The sequence below is a fragment of the Pseudochaenichthys georgianus genome, chromosome 3, assembly GCF_902827115.2.
Source record: "Pseudochaenichthys georgianus chromosome 3, fPseGeo1.2, whole genome shotgun sequence".
Taxonomy (NCBI): Eukaryota; Metazoa; Chordata; class Actinopteri; order Perciformes; family Channichthyidae; genus Pseudochaenichthys; species Pseudochaenichthys georgianus.
This window is the reverse complement of record NC_047505.1, coordinates 27,116,288-27,134,762: the sequence shown is the minus strand read 5'-3', so window position 1 is coordinate 27,134,762 and position 18,475 is coordinate 27,116,288. Positions and strand designations below refer to the sequence as shown.

Here is an 18,475-nt window from a genome sequence, read left to right as displayed (position 1 = left end):
GTCGTTGTGTCCCTGAGACACTTCACCCCAAATTGCTCCTGTGGGGATTGCCCACAGTATTGAATGTATGTTAGTCGCTTTGGATAAAAGCGTCTAACAAATGACGTGTAATGTAATGTAATATCCTGAATGTGTCAACAAGGAAGTTCCTCTTGCTAGCAAATGAATAGTCCAACTTATGAACCCTGGAAATGGCGCTATTGTACTCCTAACATCTAGCGTTTGTATAGGTGAGTTGGTAGAGGCCACAGATGTTGTTATCTTTTGGCAGAGCCAGGCTAGCTGTTTCCATCTTGTACAGTGTTTGTGCTAACTTTAGTTAATACCACAATAGTTAAGGATCTGAACCCTTCTTTCACTGCTAAATGTTTGACAGAAACCACATACACTAGATAGATGCACTCTTACAAAGCAGAATATGTAAGCTAATACAAATATAAAAGTTTAAAAAGTATTAATTGTTTACTATATTTACTTTTTAATAAATTAAAGTGAAGTCAAAATGTGATATTACCATTACAATTTGTGAAGAAGCGTTAATTCTCACTTCTGTTTCTACTTCATTAAAGAACCACCCTACTATACTTGTATAATCCACTACAGAGATATTAACTTTCACAGAGGAAGTCATATTTTTCCAGTAATTCCCATATCTAATGTGACATAGCTACAATAAACTGATGGTTGTTATTTCCTCTTCCCTCTGTTTAGGGTTTAAACAATTTTGCTAAGGAAGTGAACATCCAGTAAAAATAACAAAAACAGTGCTGGCATGAATTGTTGTATAAACACTCAAATGAAAAGCTTCAACTGATGAAATCAGAAAGTTCTCTTTTCTTAAGAAAGTCATAAACCATGTCCCCCTCTTGGATTGAAAATGTACTAATCTCCATTCACTTCCTCTTCTGGCATCAGTTCCACATGCATCACCTCTCAGTCCTTCTTCCACTTCTGCTTATGCAAAGCAGAAGCTCAAACACACTTCAGGATTTAAAAGGCCGGCACTGTCAGCGGGGTCGGATTCAGTCTTTTTAGCAGCGGACACTGTCAGCACCATGGATGTGAAGGTGGGTGACACAACATATAATATCATATTAGTCAACATTGCTATATGTGAGATATATTTTGAAATATATGATTTTGTATTTCTGGTGATTTTGTTTTTGTTCATATACTCCTGAATGATAGGGTCCTCAAGTTAGGGGAGGCGTGCTGATCGTCCACCAGATCCATGAAGGGAAGCACCAGTATGAAGTGGAAAATGTGATGAAGTACAAAAAAGGGAGTGGAGAAAAGGCGTTTGTCTGGTATAGAGAATACAGTTTTTACATGTTTATTTTGTTTTGTACTAACAAATAAGAATTTTTTATGAAAAGCGCTATCGGGGCCCAGACCACAGAGCTCTTCCCAGTAAAGTGTAGAATAAAATACAATAATTAAACTAACTAAAATTAAACAAGTATTTGTTAAAGGAAGATAATCAGACAATTAATTGTTAAAAGGGTTCAAATATGTATTTAATTAAACATTGAATCATTTAATATACCGAAATCTCAAATACTGGCTGCTCTCACATCCTAAAATGTGATTTCCTGTTTTTCTTTCTCATGTATGATAGTGACTTCAAAATGTGTATGACTTTAGAATGCTGGTCTGACAAAACAATTCAGGTCTCACATGTCAGACATAATAGTCAAGTGACTCTTTATTAAAGCCTCGGGGAAAACATTTTAAGATCTTTGATCCAGAGGTATTTTAAGGTATCTCTCCATAAGATGATGTACAAACCAAGTCTTTCACAACTAAGTCCGGTTCCTCCCAAGAAAAACTAGAAAAACAAGAAAGATTGACGCCTTCAATGTGAAATGTCTAAAACTGTTCCAACTTTGGCAGACAATATTGAACTAAAACCCTTTAGTATAAGCCTCATATGTTTTCTGTTTTTCTCAGGAGAGGAGACAAACTGATGCAGGTAAACGGCATGGACCTGCAGGATTTCACACCCGAGGAGTTGGCACAAGCGTTGGCTAAAGATACTCCGATGCTGGTGAGTCCACGAACTTCCCTCTCTATTCTCATAGTCGTAGATTGCTGAACATTGCCGCTTTGGACATACTTTGCAGTCCATTGTTGGTGATTATTTTAAGAGAGACATTCACCAAATGATAAACAGTCATTATATATTATTATTTTTCTCAAACTGATAATACATGTGGTTGTCAGAATTCCTATTCAAAAATAATCCTGTTGAGTCTCTACAAAACAGTATCCCTGTTTTGTTATCCTGTTAATAAGTGGGATGAATGGACATACAAGTGTAGGCTAACTTAGCTCCCATGACATTAACAGATGTTTACATTAAATGGTGACAAAGTTTGTATATTGCATGAGCTTAAACTGCACTTAAAAAATATCAACATGACATGACATCGTCCAATCTACATTTTAGGTAGAGTTAAAACACACATTGTGCTGGTGTTTTAAGGGGGAGTTCTGACACAAAGTTAGTTTTCAGTCTGACCCCATGTTGACTTCCTCTGGTGTTCAGACGGTGCACAAGGCCGGCAGGAAGAAGGAGCAGACTGACATGTCCTTACCGTCTGAGGATACTTTATATCCCGTGTCCAAGGAATCTACAATATTCAGTTTCAGCATGGAGATGAGGAGGGAGGAAGACTTGGAAGAGAATGGAGTGGAGCAGGAGGGGGGGAAGGAGAACGGGGGTTTAGAGGAAGATGTTTGTGGAGCTGAAAACCAGGAGTATGGAGAGGGGGAGGATCTGCTCATCATTTCCATGAAGAAAACCAGCATCTCTGTGGTGAGAGGGAGGGGCTGCGACTCTGGAAGCCCCTGTCAGGGATGTCATGGCACAGGGTGTACCTTTAATGATGTTGTCATGGTATCAGAATCCAGCAAGGTCGTGCTTGGTGAGTATGTTTTAGTCTCTGGCCTTCCCTACTATTTACTTTCAAATATATATTTCTACAAATAGTCTCACTGAGATCAATATTTGTTAAGAGAGAAATTATTAAAAATACATTTTACAGTGAAGTGACATCCATTGATCTCCAAATATCCTCTTGTATAACTTGTGTAACTCTCAGTCTCAAGAGGAGTTGGAACTTTCCGACAGCTGAAGTCTTTGAAAACTGCCATCGAACATGTGCCCTCTCACCGTTACCTCAAGCGTCTCTGTTCGCAGAGACTCTTTGCTTCACCAAATCCAGGTTTGTCATTTTGGGAAGCATGCAGCAACAAACATTTACAGTAATCAAAGATGGGTTTTTCATTTCTTAATGTTTGTTTTTATTTCAGAGGAGATGACCATCTACCTCTACAAGTCGAACAGCCTCCTTGACAGAGGAATGCCAGTGGTCCTAAACTTTAGCAATTCCAACTACTTCCTCAAGTGCTGCAAGGAAGGAGAGCACGTCTTCCTACAAGTGGAGGTAATAACTAGAGACTTAGGCTGAACAGGTTCACTTTCCAGAACTAACTGCCATATTGATTACCATGAAGTTTGGCAGTTACGTCCCAGATAACTCGGTGGTCATCTGACTTTTCCTCTAGTGCCACCACCGGGCTAACTTGTGTGGTTTTGAGGGAATTCTATCAATAATCTTTGAGATGGATTGCTGTTGAAATTTGGTTGGTCATTTATGTTCCCTACAGTTTGAGTTTTGCAAAGGTCTGGGATCACTCAATCAATTATAAGAATTCTTCATCTGAGACCACGAATGCATTAAATAATGACAATCCATCTTTAAAACATTGTAGACATTGTGTGTAAGTTACATTTTAAAATGCCAGTGGTGTTTCTGTCGATGATCTACTTGTTTCAGATGTTGACTGCTTTTCTATACACAGCAGAGGAAAACATTTCAGAAGTGTCAGATTAGAGTTTCTTTCATTGGAATGCGACACACTGTAAATAGATTACTTTCCACTTATGTTGGTCAGCCTTCAAGGTCAGGAAATGTGGTGAAAACAGCCCTCAACCCATTTTTATGTATTGTTCATTTTGGCTTTTTCACACAAATGTTACTCTCTAACAGGTGCTGCAACCAATCGTTCCTAAATTGGACATGGGCCTCAGAAATGGTTTAGGAACTAGTAATTAAGTCAGGTCTCGGACTTGGGTTCACTTTTTTGAACTTGTGCTTTGTTGGAATCGGAATTGTCTCAAATGTCACACAATGAACATTTGTGTTATGGGCCAGTAATCTACTTTTAATAATCAAGATTTGCTATTGATATCTTTGTTTCTTTTTTTCTCTTGACTAATTTGAGAGGATTGATCCTTAACTTGAATGTTGTGATATATATGGCCCTTTGTCAGCTTATTTTTATTTGTTTTGGCCTTTACACATACTTTATACATAAGTAATCATAATAAATGCTTTTATGCTGTGAACGGTTGTGATACTTGCAAGCATATCTTCTCACTGCCAGGATGTTGAACAGTGATGCTCTCTGTGACGGATATCCTCACGTCTCTTGTTGTTTTAGATGTGCGAGAAGAAGAAGCTGAAGAAGATCTCCATGAATGACGAGACTACTCTGTCCTTCCTCTTCTACATGAGGGCCGACCAAACGAGACAGCGGAGGTTTGAGTCAGCGCTGCACGGCGGCTGGTTTATTCAGATCAATACAACCAACTCAGTGGAGATGGCCACCATGGATGGAGGGATGGAAGAAGAACAGTTCCTCTTTGTCATCCAGACAAGTCAGAAGTGATGAATAATCACTTTCTTCTCAGAGTATTCTCAGTTCTCAGCATGTTTACTATTTAAAATCAAGATTTCTATTTGTGACTTTTTCATAGACGACAGGGAAACATGAGGGGAGATCTTTTTGTCCGGTGACTAATTGTCACTGTGTCAAATTCTGCTATTGCAGAAGTGTGTAGATATGCATCATACAACTACATCTGATAAAACGTGTTTTGGGTTTTTTGTATGGGTTTTTTACTTACGTTTTTATAACTATGAATATCTTTTGTGAAGGGGCTGTAACTTTGTGAAAACATTTATTTTGAGTATCAAGATGAAGTGATAGTAACTTTATTTGTTCAACACTTTAAAATATACACCATCGAGGGATGAGCAACATTTAAAAAAAATATATAAACTATAAACACGAGTCTAATGTATTAACAAAATATAATTTGGGTTCAATGGTATGTACTGTATAATTATGTGTATATACTGTATACAAATGATATTTGGAAAATGCTTACTATTTTATAATTTATTAGCAACACATTAAGATGTACAACATGAATTATTATGCTTTGATATTTGGAATACAGTGGTAAACCCTTGCATCTTACAACAATAAAAGTGTTAAAACCCTAACCACCAATGTTTGGAAGTTAAGATACTTAAATGTGTTATTTTAAGACAAGCAAACGCATCAAACATTATTTAAAACATGTCTGACCATTAAAGCATTTTGCAGAATATAAAATATTTAAAACGAATACAAAACAATTATTTTTCCTTTTATAAACCACCATGAATTTGAAATGCATGACACTGCAGTTTATTTAATATACATTATTCTGTCCAAAAGACAAGGTAAATGGCCACCATTATTGCATAAAGGTTTACTCCAAACAGCACAGCCAAAATCATTTAAGTGTTGTTAGGTTGGACTTGTTAGGCCTATATATTGTTTATACAATAAGTATAATATTCATGCATCAAAATACATGAATATAACAATATGTACATTCACATGGAAGTATATTTAAAATGCATATTGTAGTAGTTATTTGATCTTTATTAAGAGCATTAAGGACTTCCCTCTGATTATCATCGGATTCAGAGTCCAGTTTGTTCATCTTCATTTTCTTCAAAAGCTTTGTTAGTTTGTCCATCGTGTTCGTAGGGATTCTCCGCGCTGTCTGTCTTTGTAGATTTCCTACAAACACACCAGAAGCACAACATGTCTCACAGTTATTAATGACGTTTTTAATAAACGTTATTTCTATAGCACTTTTCATGCTTTACAGATCAAGACAAGATACGTCCATAAAAGGTATATTGGTAGAAAAAATGGTAGGAATGGGTCTCAGTTTGCAATCTAACACTCACTTTTTGCGCTCCATGACACCAGAGACGACGAGGTAGACGCCTGCGAGCACCACCACTCCCATGACAACCCCGAACACAACCAGCCACACCGTCACCGGCTGCTCCACGGGAGGGGACAGTGTTGCTAGGATACCCACAAACTCTAGCGTCTTGTCATCCAATTGGAAGGCATCGTTGATTCGGCCTCGACTTAACCTGGGATCAATATCGAAATAGGTTTATTATTGCTCCTTCATTTTTAACTGATTCTGGAGAAAGGACACACTGTGTTGATCAATTTCAGCAGGAAGCTATTCAACCATTACCCTTTTGTTGGATGCAAACAGCTCTGCTTTGTTTGCTGTGTAAGTGAGGTGAAATTCAGAATGAGCTTCACCTTTGGTTTTACTCTTCTGTCTACAAGAACATATCAAATGTACTTTTTTAGTAAATGTACCTACTGTACATGTTTGTTGAGATTTTATCTGGATGACTTTGAATAATATGAGTTGTGCTTTTTTGAGCCTTGAATGAGCCTTTTATTGGTAGATTTTATCTGCAAGGCTTTGGAGGGGAGTATTTAGTTTGAGACCAAACCAAAGTGTTCTGGTATGAAATTGGATGCTTGACCACTGCAACTGTTTTTTTTTTATGTCTAGACTCGTGAGGGTCGGTGACCATGTGTGCATGACAGGATAACGAAATAATTCAATCAAACAGTTGATCAGATATTTCAGTCTGGACAAAAGTAGAACAAGAACAAGCGTGACTGAAAATGAATCACAGTACATGTCAATTGACTGACTATTACAGCTTCTCAGTCCTTGACACATTCAGGTAAAACAAACCAAGTATATTGCAATCAAATACAGTATGTTATCAAAATACATGTGTGTGTGTGTTGAATGCCTCACTGTATGGCAGCCTCCACATCAGCCTTGGGGATGTATGTGGTGGGAGTTGCTGGATTGGTGACCTCAATGTAGAAGGAGATCCTGGGAGTCTCTTGATACGTGAGGACATTCTCTGCTCTGCAGGCAAAAAAACAAGAAAACCCACTCAAAAAATGTGGCAACAAACCAATGTCAGTTTAAAACAGAACATAGCATAGAATGTTTCATATTTCATGGTCCCAGGATGATACTGACGTGAATTGAAGGGTCTGGTTCTTTTGGCTGTAGTACTGCCTCAAAGCGTACGCAACACTGGCCTTGAACAGGTACAGCTCATTGTTGTTCCAGGAATACTGAAGGCAAGGCAAGGCAAGTTTATTTATATAGCACTTTTCAGTACGCGACAATTCAAAGTGCTTTACAAAACAAATTAAAATACTTTTTAGGAATAAATACAGTAAAAAACACATTATATAATGGCATTTTACAACAGGCATTAAAAAGCAAAGATAATAAAATAATAAAAAATAAACACCACAGGTATACAATACATTAAAAGGCATACTGTAGTGCGAATATGAGCAGCTCAATTAAAAGCAGCGGCAAAGAGATATGTTTTTAGTCTCGATTTAAAAATAGTAAGCGTTTCTGCGGACGTGCATGATTTGGGTAGTTTGTTTCCAGATTGTCGGGGCACAACAGCTAAAAGCTGCCTCTCCATGTTTTGTTTTTACTCTCGGAACCGATAGCAGACCCGTCCCAGAAGACCTGAGTCACCTATCGTAATTATGTAGGAGTTCAACAATATAATAATAATAATTATAATAATAGATTTAATTTGTTAGCGCTTTTACAGGTGCTCAAAGACGCTTTACAGATATAGTGAAGGGAAAAGAAAAGGAAGGAACAACAAATAAATATATAGTATATAATATACTTTGGTCCTAAACCATGTAATGATTTAAAAACTAGCAATAGTACATTAAAATTAATTATTTGGCCGACTGGAAGCCAATGTAAAGATTTCAGAACCTGAAACACATTATAGTTTTTTGATAAAACTGACTGAAGTTCAAAGGGGCAACCTTCACATCACGTGTAGCAAGACATTGTAACCCTTATCCTGTAATAATAACACTTCTGATAATGATTAATGATACTCACAGCGTTATCACCCATAGCAGCCTTCAAGCTCAGCCTCACTTTGATTGCATTCCCTGAATCTGTTACAAAAAAGAATCAAAAGGTTATTTTAACGTATTATTTATTCGTTTTTGCAAAATATGGTTGCCATAGATTAATTCACTTAAACTGCCATCATGAAATAGCCACCAATGTCTGGTCACATGAACAGACAGTGACAGCGCCAAAGTTAACATTTCAATTATTTCAGTTCTTAGGGCATTGATTAATTATAAGAATTATTGCTTATTAGTCATGAACAATTGAGTTGCTGCAATCACACAGTTCTCTCAGGAAACGCGCATTTTAGTCATTTTACTGTGGTTTGGTCATGCCAATATTTGTCATGAAAACATTTTCTACTTCTTCAAAAAGTTCCTCTCTTAGTCACAGTTATAATGTCATAGTTTTTCCACGCATACAGTATATAGGCCTCTCAAGAAGCTATCCAAAAGTATTCAATGAACTGTGTTAAGTGAGGACTTAAATGCTCATAAACATGATTTGGCAGATTAATTTGATGTGCAGGAAACCAAGCAAACAAGAAGAAAGGTGTAATAGTTTGGCATTTTGGGAAATTAATAAAACAAAACTGAAACTCACCCATTAAGACTATATAGTGGTATGTATAAAAGTAAAAAACAAAACATACTTTGGTTGCCTGGAAAACTTTTGTGAAGACATGGTGAATTACTGAGTAAGAAGAATAATATCTCGTAAAACGACAACTTTTTTTTCCCTTTCAGTCCAAGATAAACAGATAATATATAATGCGTTAATACGTGATATTTACAGATGCTGCTACATAGCCAGGCTAACTGCTCTCAGTCTATGTGTGAAGCTAAGCTAACCAGCTGGTGGCGGTGGCACTATAACCATACAGACATAATAGTGGTATTCATTTTTTTTAAATAAAAGTTAATACGAATATTATTCAAAATGTTAAGTACATATACCTGTTTAAAATTCATTTAGTTTAATTTAGTGGTAATACTCTTGAAAATGTTGTACTCACAAGGATCCATTGTTGTCTTCCAGCCTACATTCCTGTTGTTTTTCTTGTTCTCTGCCTTCAGCCAGTCATGGAGAGGTTGGAAATAGTCCAACAGGGGGCGGACGTCCATCTTAGCATCCCCGGAGATCGTATCCAAAGCCCTGGTCCAGGACTTGGATCTTCCCAGCTCTAACATATTCCTAACAGAAAACAATGAGGAACATAAATGACGACTGTATCTCTACATGTTTACCACAATGACGTAATGTGCTACAGCAAAAACTGAAATATGACATTATCTCTTATTTGATTTCAAACTGTTATTATGGACAATCAACAAAATACATTTAGTCTGTAGTGTACCTCAGTTTGGTTCCTGCTACTTTAGAACCAGTGATGTCACATGTAGACAAAGATCCTGTGTGACCGGCCTCCTGGCAGAGCGCTTTTTGGAACTGAAACTGGTAGATGGTCCTTGTGAAGTACCTGTATTCACGACCAGACACACACACACAGACGGGTCATGTTTTCAACCTGGACCCAGTTTTTACATTCCTAAACGTTATACAAAAAGGATACCAACATACTATTTCCTAAGGTACTTCCTTTTGCTTATGCAGCCAACAGACATAACCATTCAAATCTTACATCCAAACAGCGCATGTTTTACTCTACTGAAGGTCAGTTATAAAGTTTAGCCTTTGTTGTTCACTCTCTGCCCTCCAGCTTTGGTTGCTGTGCCAATGATAGTGGCAATGTGAGTGGTCAAGACTCGTATAGGTAATATTTTGGGAAGAACTGAACCGTATAGACAACTAATAAGGGCAGTATTAGTTTATCAGATAAAAGAAGAAACGTTCTTGATTTTGAAATGTTAGGGATATAAGATGTTCAAAGCCTCTATTGCTGAAGCCGCGGCGGGGAGCTGTGGTCTCAAGGTCCTAGGTGCCTCAAGGGTCGGTAACCCTCGAACCACCTGGTGGACACCGGTGGTCAGGGAAGCCGTCCGACTGAAGAAGGAGGCCTTCAGGGATTTGTTATCCCGGGGGACTCCCGAGGCAGTTGCAAGGTACCGACAGGCCCGAAGGGCAGCAGCCTCATCCGTGGCCGAGGCAAAGCAGCGGGTGTGGGAGAAGTTTGGAGAAGACATGGAGAAGGACTTTCGGGCGGCACCAAAGTTGTTCTGGAAAACTGTCCGACACCTCAGGAGGGGGAAGCAGGGAACCATCCAAGCTGTGTACAGTAAGGATGGGACGTTGTTGACCTCAACTGATGGAGTGTTGGGGCGTTGGAAGGAACACTTTGAGGAACTCCTGAACCCGACAACTCCGCCCTCTATGTTAGAGGCAGAGCTGGAGTATGACGGGGGATCAACACCAATCTCCCGGGGGGAGGTCACTGAGGTCGTCAAACAACTCCACAGTGGCAAAGCCCGGGGGTGGATGAGATCCGCCCGGAAATGCTGAAGGCTCTGGGTGTTGTGGGACTGTCATGGTTGACACGTCTCATCAACGTTGCGTGGAAGTCAGAAACAGTGCCGAAGGAGTGGCAGACCGGGGTGGTGGTTCCCCTTTTTAAAAAGGGGGATCAGAGGGTGTGTGCCAATTACAGAGGCATCACACTACTCAGCCTCCCCGGGAAAGTTTACTCCAAGGTACTCGAAAGGAGGGTCAGGCCGATTGTCGAACCTCAGATTGAGGAGGAACAATGCGGATTCCGTCCTGGTCGTGGAACGACGGATCAGCTTTTTACTCTCGCAAGGATCCTGGAGGGGGCCTGGGAGTACGCTTATCCGGTCTACATGTGTTTTGTAGACTTGGAGAAGGCGTATGACCGGGTTCCCAGGGAGTTACTGTGGGAGGTGCTGCGGGAGTATGGGGTGAGGGGTCTCTACTCAGGGCCATCCAATCTCTGTACTCCCAAAGCGAGAGCTGTGTCCGGGTCCTCGGCAGTAAGTCGGACCCATTTCCGGTAAGGGTTGGCCTCCGCCAGGGCTGCGCTTTGTCACCAATCCTGTTTGTAATATACATGGATCGGATTTCGAGGCGTAGTCGTGGGGGGGGGGGGGGGGGGGGGGGTCTGCAGTTCGGTGGACTAAGGATTGCACCACTGCTTTTTGCAGATGATGTGGTTCTAATGGCTTCACCTTCAGCACTCACTGGATCGGTTCTCAACCGAGTGTGAAGCGGCTGGGATGAGGATCAGCACCTCCAAATCTGAGGCCATGGTTCTCAGCAGGAAACCGATGGACTGTCCACTCCAAGTAGGGAATGAGTCCTTACCCCAAGTTAAGGAGTTCAAGTATCTCGGGGTCTTGTTCTCGAGTGAGGGAACAATGGAGCGTGAGATGGGCCGGAGAATCGGAGCAGCGGGAGCGGTACTGCAGTCGCTTTACCGCACCGTTGTGACGAAAAGGGAGCTGAGCCAGAAGGCAAAGCTCTCTGTCTACCGGGCCATTTTCGTTCCTACCCTCACCTATGGTCATGAAGGATGGGTCATGACCGAAAGAACGAGATCGCGGATACAAGCGGCCGAGATGGGTTTCCTCCGCAGGGTGGCTGGTGTCTCCCTTAGGGATAAGGTGAGAAGTTCGGTCATCAGGGAGGGACTCGGAGTTGAGCCGCTCCTCCTTCGCGTCGAAAGGAGCCAATTGAGGTGGTTCGGGCACCTAGGAAGGATGCCACCTGGGCGCCTCCCTAGGGAGGTGTTCCAGGCACGTCCAGCTGGGAAGAGACCAAGGGGTAGACCTAGGACTAGGTGGAGGGATTATATTTCTTCGCTGGCCTGGGAGCGCCTTGGGATCCCCCAGTCAGAGCTGGTTGATGTCGCCAGGGAAAAGAAAGTTTGGGGCTCTCTGCTGGAACTGCTACCCCCGCGACCCGACACGGATAAGCGGGAGAAGATGGATGGATGGATGGATGGATATAAGATGTTCAGAAAGGGCTCTGCTCCTTGGGATAAGGTGTACCTTTGCATCAAATTTAATTGAAAATAAGTTTAAAAGAACAAACTGATCACACTGAAAACAGTAGCCTCAAAAGCTGATTTGGAAATAAATCCAGGTGTTGCCTTTACTTGTCTTGACGTGAAGCCTAACATCTTTACCTGATGAAAGAATAGTCTCCGGAAACATGGAACAGAGCAGGGGGGTCACAGTAGGTCTCATCCCTCGGCACTGGCTCCACCACCCCCACCAGCTCCCTCCTGTCATAGGAACAGAGTCAGCACGCATACAGGCTTATGATGTAACCTCAGACCTGCAGGAAAGCAACAATGCTTGCCTGCAGTGTGTTAATAGCATTACTATATTTAATTGTAATCATATCAGACCTGTGCATTTTCACTGACTGCATAATTAGCTGGAATATTTAAAGAAGCTGCATGAAAGTCTGTGCTTACTTCATCTCCCAGAAGCGCTTCATCCAATTATCCTTGGTGATGTTCCCTGCAAACACCTGCCACCTCCATTCCTCCAGCATGTAGGTGAACGGCAGCGTGGCCACGATGGTGAGTGCCTGTTTCAGCAGGAAGTTAATCTCTGTTTCTGCAAGGCAAAAAACAAGACAAATGTATAATATACAGAGAGAAAATGGTTAGAAAGTTGCATGTCAAGTCAATAACCTCAGCTCTGAACTTTAGAAAGAGCATTTATCACAATCCTAATTTTGAAAACACTTCAGTGTGTTACCCCTCTGCGTCTGATATGCTGTTTATGACACCTATGTTAGGCACTGTAAGTAGATGACAGTTTGTATAACAGTTAGCAGAGAGCCCAAGGTCATGTTATGCTTTATTATCTGGTTTCGCCCCAGTAAACAGGTGAATCAGGGTGTGACGACTCTGTCATGGTGGCCCAACGGTGCTGAAGCTATTTTAATTACATGCCACTCGAGGGCAGCACCCAGGAACACATTAGTCATACCTGCTGTGATTTTTTAAAGAATTTTCTATGTGTTTGCCACCTCCAAGAAACAATTTCATATTGTTTCTGCTGTTTGGTGACTTTCATAGCTTTTGGCCACACTAAATACTTGCATTAACAGTGTTGTCATAGAGCTATAAAACAAGACTGGGTTACTCAAAAGTTACCAGATTGTTTTAACCACCTATTTGTGGATAGCTGTTTATCTACAGAATGTTCTGGAGGGGTTAAGGGGCAGCGTAAATGAGAGCCTATGAAGATGTTATAACTTTTGTCTGGCTCATAACTCATAAACAAGATTTATTCATATCTTTAAATTTGGTTATGGACAGCTGTTAGCGAACACTAACTTAACTGTTAGTGTAGCTGAACAACTGATCAGAGCGACAGACACAGATGTCTGTGTCTCAGAATCTATCTGGACCTTATTCAGATTCAACACACAAGGGCCCATATTCACCTTATTTTAAAAGTACTGAATATAGCAGTTTTAATGTTTTGGAGGACAACTATTTATATGGTTTGATAATTGTCAATGCAATGTACAGTAGCCTACCATTATCATAAGTAAAGTTAGCAGGCAGGAGATGGAGGCCCATCAGGTGTTTGGGCGTCGCAGCAGAGAGGGACATGATCTCTCCGACTGCCTCATGGAAGCCCTCGTTGGCCCCGTCCCTCAAGAGGTAGGACAGGTTACGGTAAGCCATCTGGTACTGGTTGTGACCCATCTCGTGGTGCACTGTGAGGAAGTCGTTCATGTTGATCTTGCTGCACATTTTGATCCTGAAGATATCGCAACAAAATGTGTTCATGTCAGCAGTTAGCATGACGCCATATCAGATATAGAGTCGATAACACAACCTGTGCACTGCATGTTTGATGAGTCTGGTACAACAAACTGAATCCTAAAGTGCTTAAGATATTGAGCCATTTCAATCCAAACCGAGACTTTACGACTTTACGACTTTACGAGCCTTTTTGTAAATATATTGTATACGTTGCTTTGGTGCTACAAACATTCCAACCTCTGAACGAGTCAGTGCTTGGGCAATGATATGGAATAATAATTAACAACAATAAAGCTTTGCTTATCTTTATCAGCAAGAAACAATGACTAAGAGATTAATTAACATAAGTTTTCCAGCATGTTCATTTATACTGCTCCCATGTACTGATTGCCAGTAAGTTAAGATTATTGAAAACACAGCGCAAATGATCCTTGCAAATCTTTTAAAACAGCTGTTTGTGTTTTAGATAAATATGCTTTATGCTTTAAATATAGATAAATGTTAAGTGTTCGCTTTCAATTAGTGTTTTTTGTAACTGCACATAAAAGCTTTTGGAATCAGCCACTTCAACAACAGAGATGGTGATGGATTTGGCTCTTTATCTGATACTATATGTATGAGCATGGTATATATGTGCATGTCTGTGGATTTCTCCTACCTAAAGTCCTCTCTGTTTCCCATGTCCCAGGCTGTGGGGTGGCAAACAACCTTTGTTCCATCTGTAGGCTTTATCAGCATGGAGTTATTCCAAAAGTTGGGAAACATCTCGTACAAGCCCACAGACATGAAGAACTTCTCTGCTTCTTTAAACTGCTGAATCTCAGTCCAGCCCTGAAATTTGAATGGACATGTGAGAGACAGTTTCTCTTCCAATAGAGGATTTAAATATCTTGTTTTTATATATATATATATATATATTTTTTTTTTTAATAAACCATCATTGCTGATTAAGTAATTGTACTGCACCTCTTTCACCATAGTGTCGCTGACATCAATATCTTCTTTGTGAGGGTAAGGGGTTGACAGAACGTACAGGTTGGTCCAGAATCTTCCCCACATGTCACCTGAACAAATAACACAAAAATAATTGTTTTCACTTTAAGTACACTCTAAGAAGCTCTTCCTGCTGTTTCAGCTAAACTCTCTATATCCATTATGTTACATCTGTTGCATTTCTCTTTCCTTTTCCCAGTGTCCTTAGCTTTGAACAAAGAAACAAATCACTAAGTAACAATTTCACAAAGATCAGATGTATGTCTTTACCCATCTCAAAATCACAGCCTCTCTTCAAATTCAAACTGCACATATAAGGCATTTCTATCATTCTGACTTTTCATCATGGTAGTAGCAGTCCTGAATAGCATAGCGAGCAATGAACAGATTGTGACTTATAATTTTAATGAACAATCAAATCGTACAGCTCCGAAGCTGTATTCTTTATATTGTGATGTTGCATTCACTGTAAGGTCATTTGTTGATGTCATTTCTGATAATATCATTCTGCACACCTGAGTTACAGGACAGATTTCTTGTTGCATGTTGGACTTTGCAAATTGCTCTACTACTTTACAACTGACCCCTTTCGTACAATTCTACTATTTGAATACTATCTTTTTGTGTTTGGGGAAGCAAGAAAAACACACCCAGCAGGTGGGCCGGCAGAGGTCCTTCTGCATCAATGTGTCCTGGGTAGACATCCATAAGCCTGGATCTCACATAGGCATGCAGCTCCTTGTATAAGGGCATGATCTGTTAAGAAAAAAACAATATTATATGTTGGTAATAACTTCATACAATCCATAACTGTACATTCCTCTAGAAGCTTTGAAACACAAATCCTCTAATATGACGCGTACCTCTTTGTATACAGAACGGACATCTCCCATCAGCTGATCACTGGTGTACTTGTACTTAGGGTCCTCCTCGATGGTCTCATAGTTATATCTCCAGTAAGATCCGTAGTCTTCAAAACCTGTAGCAGTGTGGGGGAAAAGACAAGAATAAGAAAAAAAAGTCGTATTTCAGTTTACGTAAACTTTACATAAAAAAAGTGTTGTTGTTTTGTAGAGTTTTGCTTTGATGGTTGTAACCCAATCCCTTTTGCATGGTGGAATTGCTGGTATTACATGAGTTAGAGGTATGACAAACTGTGTAACAAGAGCTATTGAGAGTGTTGGGGTAATATTTTCCAGGGCCCATAACTTTGACCCAGTTTATCAGTTCATACTGTTCTGACTGAGCACAGGCACCTGCAACCTTGGCTGCTGTGCTCTCAGTGTTCTGTCTCCCTGTTCCTGCCTGTTGGCGTCAGCTGATAGAGGTGTTATGATTCTATCTTGTTATGCACAATGTTGATTATTCTCTCAGAACTAGCTAAATACATGGGTCTCGGCTAGAGTTCTTCAGAATTGATTGTGGCAACTCATCCGTGTGGTCAGATCGTGGCTCGATGACTTGTCTTGTTAATTCTCTGGCAGAAGCTCCAAATAAACCATCAGTGTTTGACATCAAAGCTCCAGCTCTCCTCGTGTCTCTTTGAGTCCTGACTCTCAATTGCTACAGAAGTTTCCCCCACAGAGAGGACCTGTCATGTATGTTTATTAGCTTGTATCCATATTCAGATCCATAGGCAAGGTTTTTCTACCAGATTTAATGAAAGAGCATTGCTTTAAGGTCCATTAACTTTCAAATCAGAATTAACCAGCACATGTCATTCAAACATTGAGAAATTACACATCCTAAATTATGATGTATCACCATTTAGTTTGGAAGCTTCATTCTTCAGATCCACATAGTCTTCATACATCGGCCTCATCCTCTTCCCCACCTCTTTCCTCCAGCCCTCCCACACATGCATACGCTCAGAGTAGTCCCTGCTGTTGGCCATCACATGCTCCAGGCCTGTGAACAGAGCAACACACAAATCACTGACGGTACATTTATTCAATGTATACATGTCTGCTTCTCCCTCAAATCTACAACTGATTCAACAGGTCACTGATTCGCTGGTTTGACCTGCTATACTTTTTAAACAGTTTGGTAGTTTAGCCAGTGATGTTAATGATGACGGTTAAAACATACCAAGAAAATAACATGTGCCCATAAATCTGTACTACTACATATATTATATTATTATTGGATATATATATATATATATAACTTCCAGATGTCTGACACATGAGAGGGAGCCAAAAAAACTGGGGACAAATAGTTTTGTCTCTAAAAAATGCATTGCATTTTAAAAAGCTCATTAATAAAAAGAAATTATGTAAAATCTTACTGAAAAGTAACAATGACCAATAGCTGTCACATAAATAGAGTTGAGTGACATGAGCAATAGGTAAGAACACAAAAGCATGCAATCAATATACTGAAGTAAAGTTCCTAATTATTGCACCTGAATGAATTTACTCAGTTACTTTTGACGCTCGAGCCTGTATTTTAATAATAAATAAAATAACTAAACAGCATAAAAAAGCATATTACAATGTGTTAGACCTTGTTGTAAAACTTCTGTTCAAAAACATTAATACTTTTTTTGTCCTTTCTTATTGGCTTTGTTAATTATAAACTGCTTTATCTGACTTCGGTCGACAGTAGGAGGCAGCCACGTCAGCGTAACCGCTCCTTATTAACAGAGTAGTACCTGGCTCCAAAGTCTGGCAGTTAAGGGGGTCGTCCTTCAGACACACTGTTGCTGTGCTGTAGATCGTATTCATCTCACTCATTACCTTACTCAGCTACAAGCAGATTTAAAAAAGAGAACACAAGGATACAATATTTAGGTAGCTTTTAAAAACATGAAGAGAACATATTTAACAGAATGAAATGAAACATTGTAATAATCTCACATGTGCAGCTTTGTCCGGGGACAGGGCCCCAGAGCCTTTGTCTTGTAGAGAGATGAGCTGTAATTTGATTGTTGCATCTGTGATCTCTGTGATGGGGTATTTCAGGGACTCCTCTGACATGTTGGCATAGAATTTGCCCCATACTTGCCCTGCTTCAGACTGGTAAGAATGTAAAGAGTCACATCAAAATATTGTTGTGAGCATTGGTCAATTAGTGGTTACTCAATCTCTGAATGCTTACCAGTTTGTCTGAGTTCTCCTTGTTGATGTTGGTGTTGTAGGCCCATGATGCCAGCGAATACTGGTACATACGCTGAGTGGCTTCTTCATCGAACTTCTGCAGGAACTCCTTGGCCTGGTTCTCCCAAGCTGTTTGAGCAGAAACAGTGCAGGACACAGCCAGCAATGCTACAAGAACCCTAGCAGACATCTCTTCAACTCCATGAAAACACACGACTAACTGTGAGAAGGAGGGACACTGTCCTCTGTTATACAGTTTCAATTACCTCTGCGCTGCCTTGGCCTTTGGACAGCAGAGCCATAACTGAGGGTGTATCTGAGTTTTCATTTACAGGAAGGATGTCTCAGAGGAACAGCGACAAAACGGTTTCGAATGATTTCGAAAATGTTTAATGCTGATTTATTTTATAATTTGGCAAGACTTTACCTTGTATTGAAAGTTTATTCATAAAAATCAAGTTATTATTATCCCTAACTTACCTTTAGTTTAAGAATGCGGATGAAAGATGTATTCTCATGTGCACCTGG

The 18,475-nt window shown here is 40.1% G+C and overlaps 2 protein-coding genes across 2 annotated transcripts; one reads left to right on the top strand and one right to left on the bottom strand.

Annotated features, from left to right (window-relative positions):
• The first annotated feature begins 200 nt into the window (after window positions 1-200).
• Window positions 201-5,357, top strand: LOC117465477 (uncharacterized). The gene is made up of 8 exons (XM_034108292.1): window positions 201-230; window positions 916-1,067; window positions 1,189-1,307; window positions 1,951-2,047; window positions 2,549-2,927; window positions 3,105-3,227; window positions 3,316-3,449; window positions 4,510-5,357. The coding sequence occupies exons 2-8, from the start codon at window positions 1,056-1,058 to the stop codon at window positions 4,735-4,737; spliced, it is 1,092 nt and encodes a 363-aa protein (XP_033964183.1). The 5' UTR covers window positions 201-230; window positions 916-1,055; the 3' UTR covers window positions 4,738-5,357.
• Window positions 5,358-5,446: 89 nt separating this feature from the next.
• Window positions 5,447-18,366, bottom strand: ace2 (angiotensin I converting enzyme 2). Its single transcript, XM_034108268.2, has 18 exons — window positions 17,949-18,366; window positions 17,708-17,866; window positions 17,503-17,596; window positions 16,614-16,757; window positions 15,713-15,828; window positions 15,500-15,605; window positions 14,823-14,920; window positions 14,515-14,687; window positions 13,625-13,851; window positions 12,546-12,690; window positions 12,252-12,350; window positions 9,510-9,632; window positions 9,168-9,346; window positions 8,135-8,193; window positions 7,226-7,323; window positions 6,992-7,108; window positions 6,099-6,293; window positions 5,447-5,925 (listed from the first exon to the last, which is right to left on the bottom strand). The coding sequence occupies exons 1-18, from the start codon at window positions 18,135-18,137 to the stop codon at window positions 5,826-5,828; spliced, it is 2,421 nt and encodes an 806-aa protein (XP_033964159.1). The 5' UTR covers window positions 18,138-18,366; the 3' UTR covers window positions 5,447-5,825.
• Between the last annotated feature and the right edge of the window lie 109 nt (window positions 18,367-18,475).

What these genes read in the sequence shown, in the direction of transcription:
- LOC117465477 (XM_034108292.1), top strand. An exon ending in GGAGAAAAGGCGTTTGTCTG is followed by an intron (nt 1,308 to 1,950) that starts GTATAGAGAATA and finishes TGTTTTTCTCAG; the next exon opens with GAGAGGAGACAAACTGATGC. An exon ending in CTTTGCTTCACCAAATCCAG is followed by an intron (nt 3,228 to 3,315) that starts GTTTGTCATTTT and finishes TTTTTATTTCAG; the next exon opens with AGGAGATGACCATCTACCTC.
- ace2 (XM_034108268.2), bottom strand. Translation starts at nt 18,137, where the DNA reads ATGTCTGCTAGGGTTCTTGTAGCATTGCTGGCTGTGTCCTGCACTGTT. An exon ending in AGGAGAACTCAGACAAACTG is followed by an intron (nt 17,867 to 17,948) that starts GTAAGCATTCAG and finishes CATTCTTACCAG; the next exon opens with TCTGAAGCAGGGCAAGTATG. An exon ending in AAGCGCTTCTGGGAGATGAA is followed by an intron (nt 12,351 to 12,545) that starts GTAAGCACAGAC and finishes TTCCTATGACAG; the next exon opens with GAGGGAGCTGGTGGGGGTGG.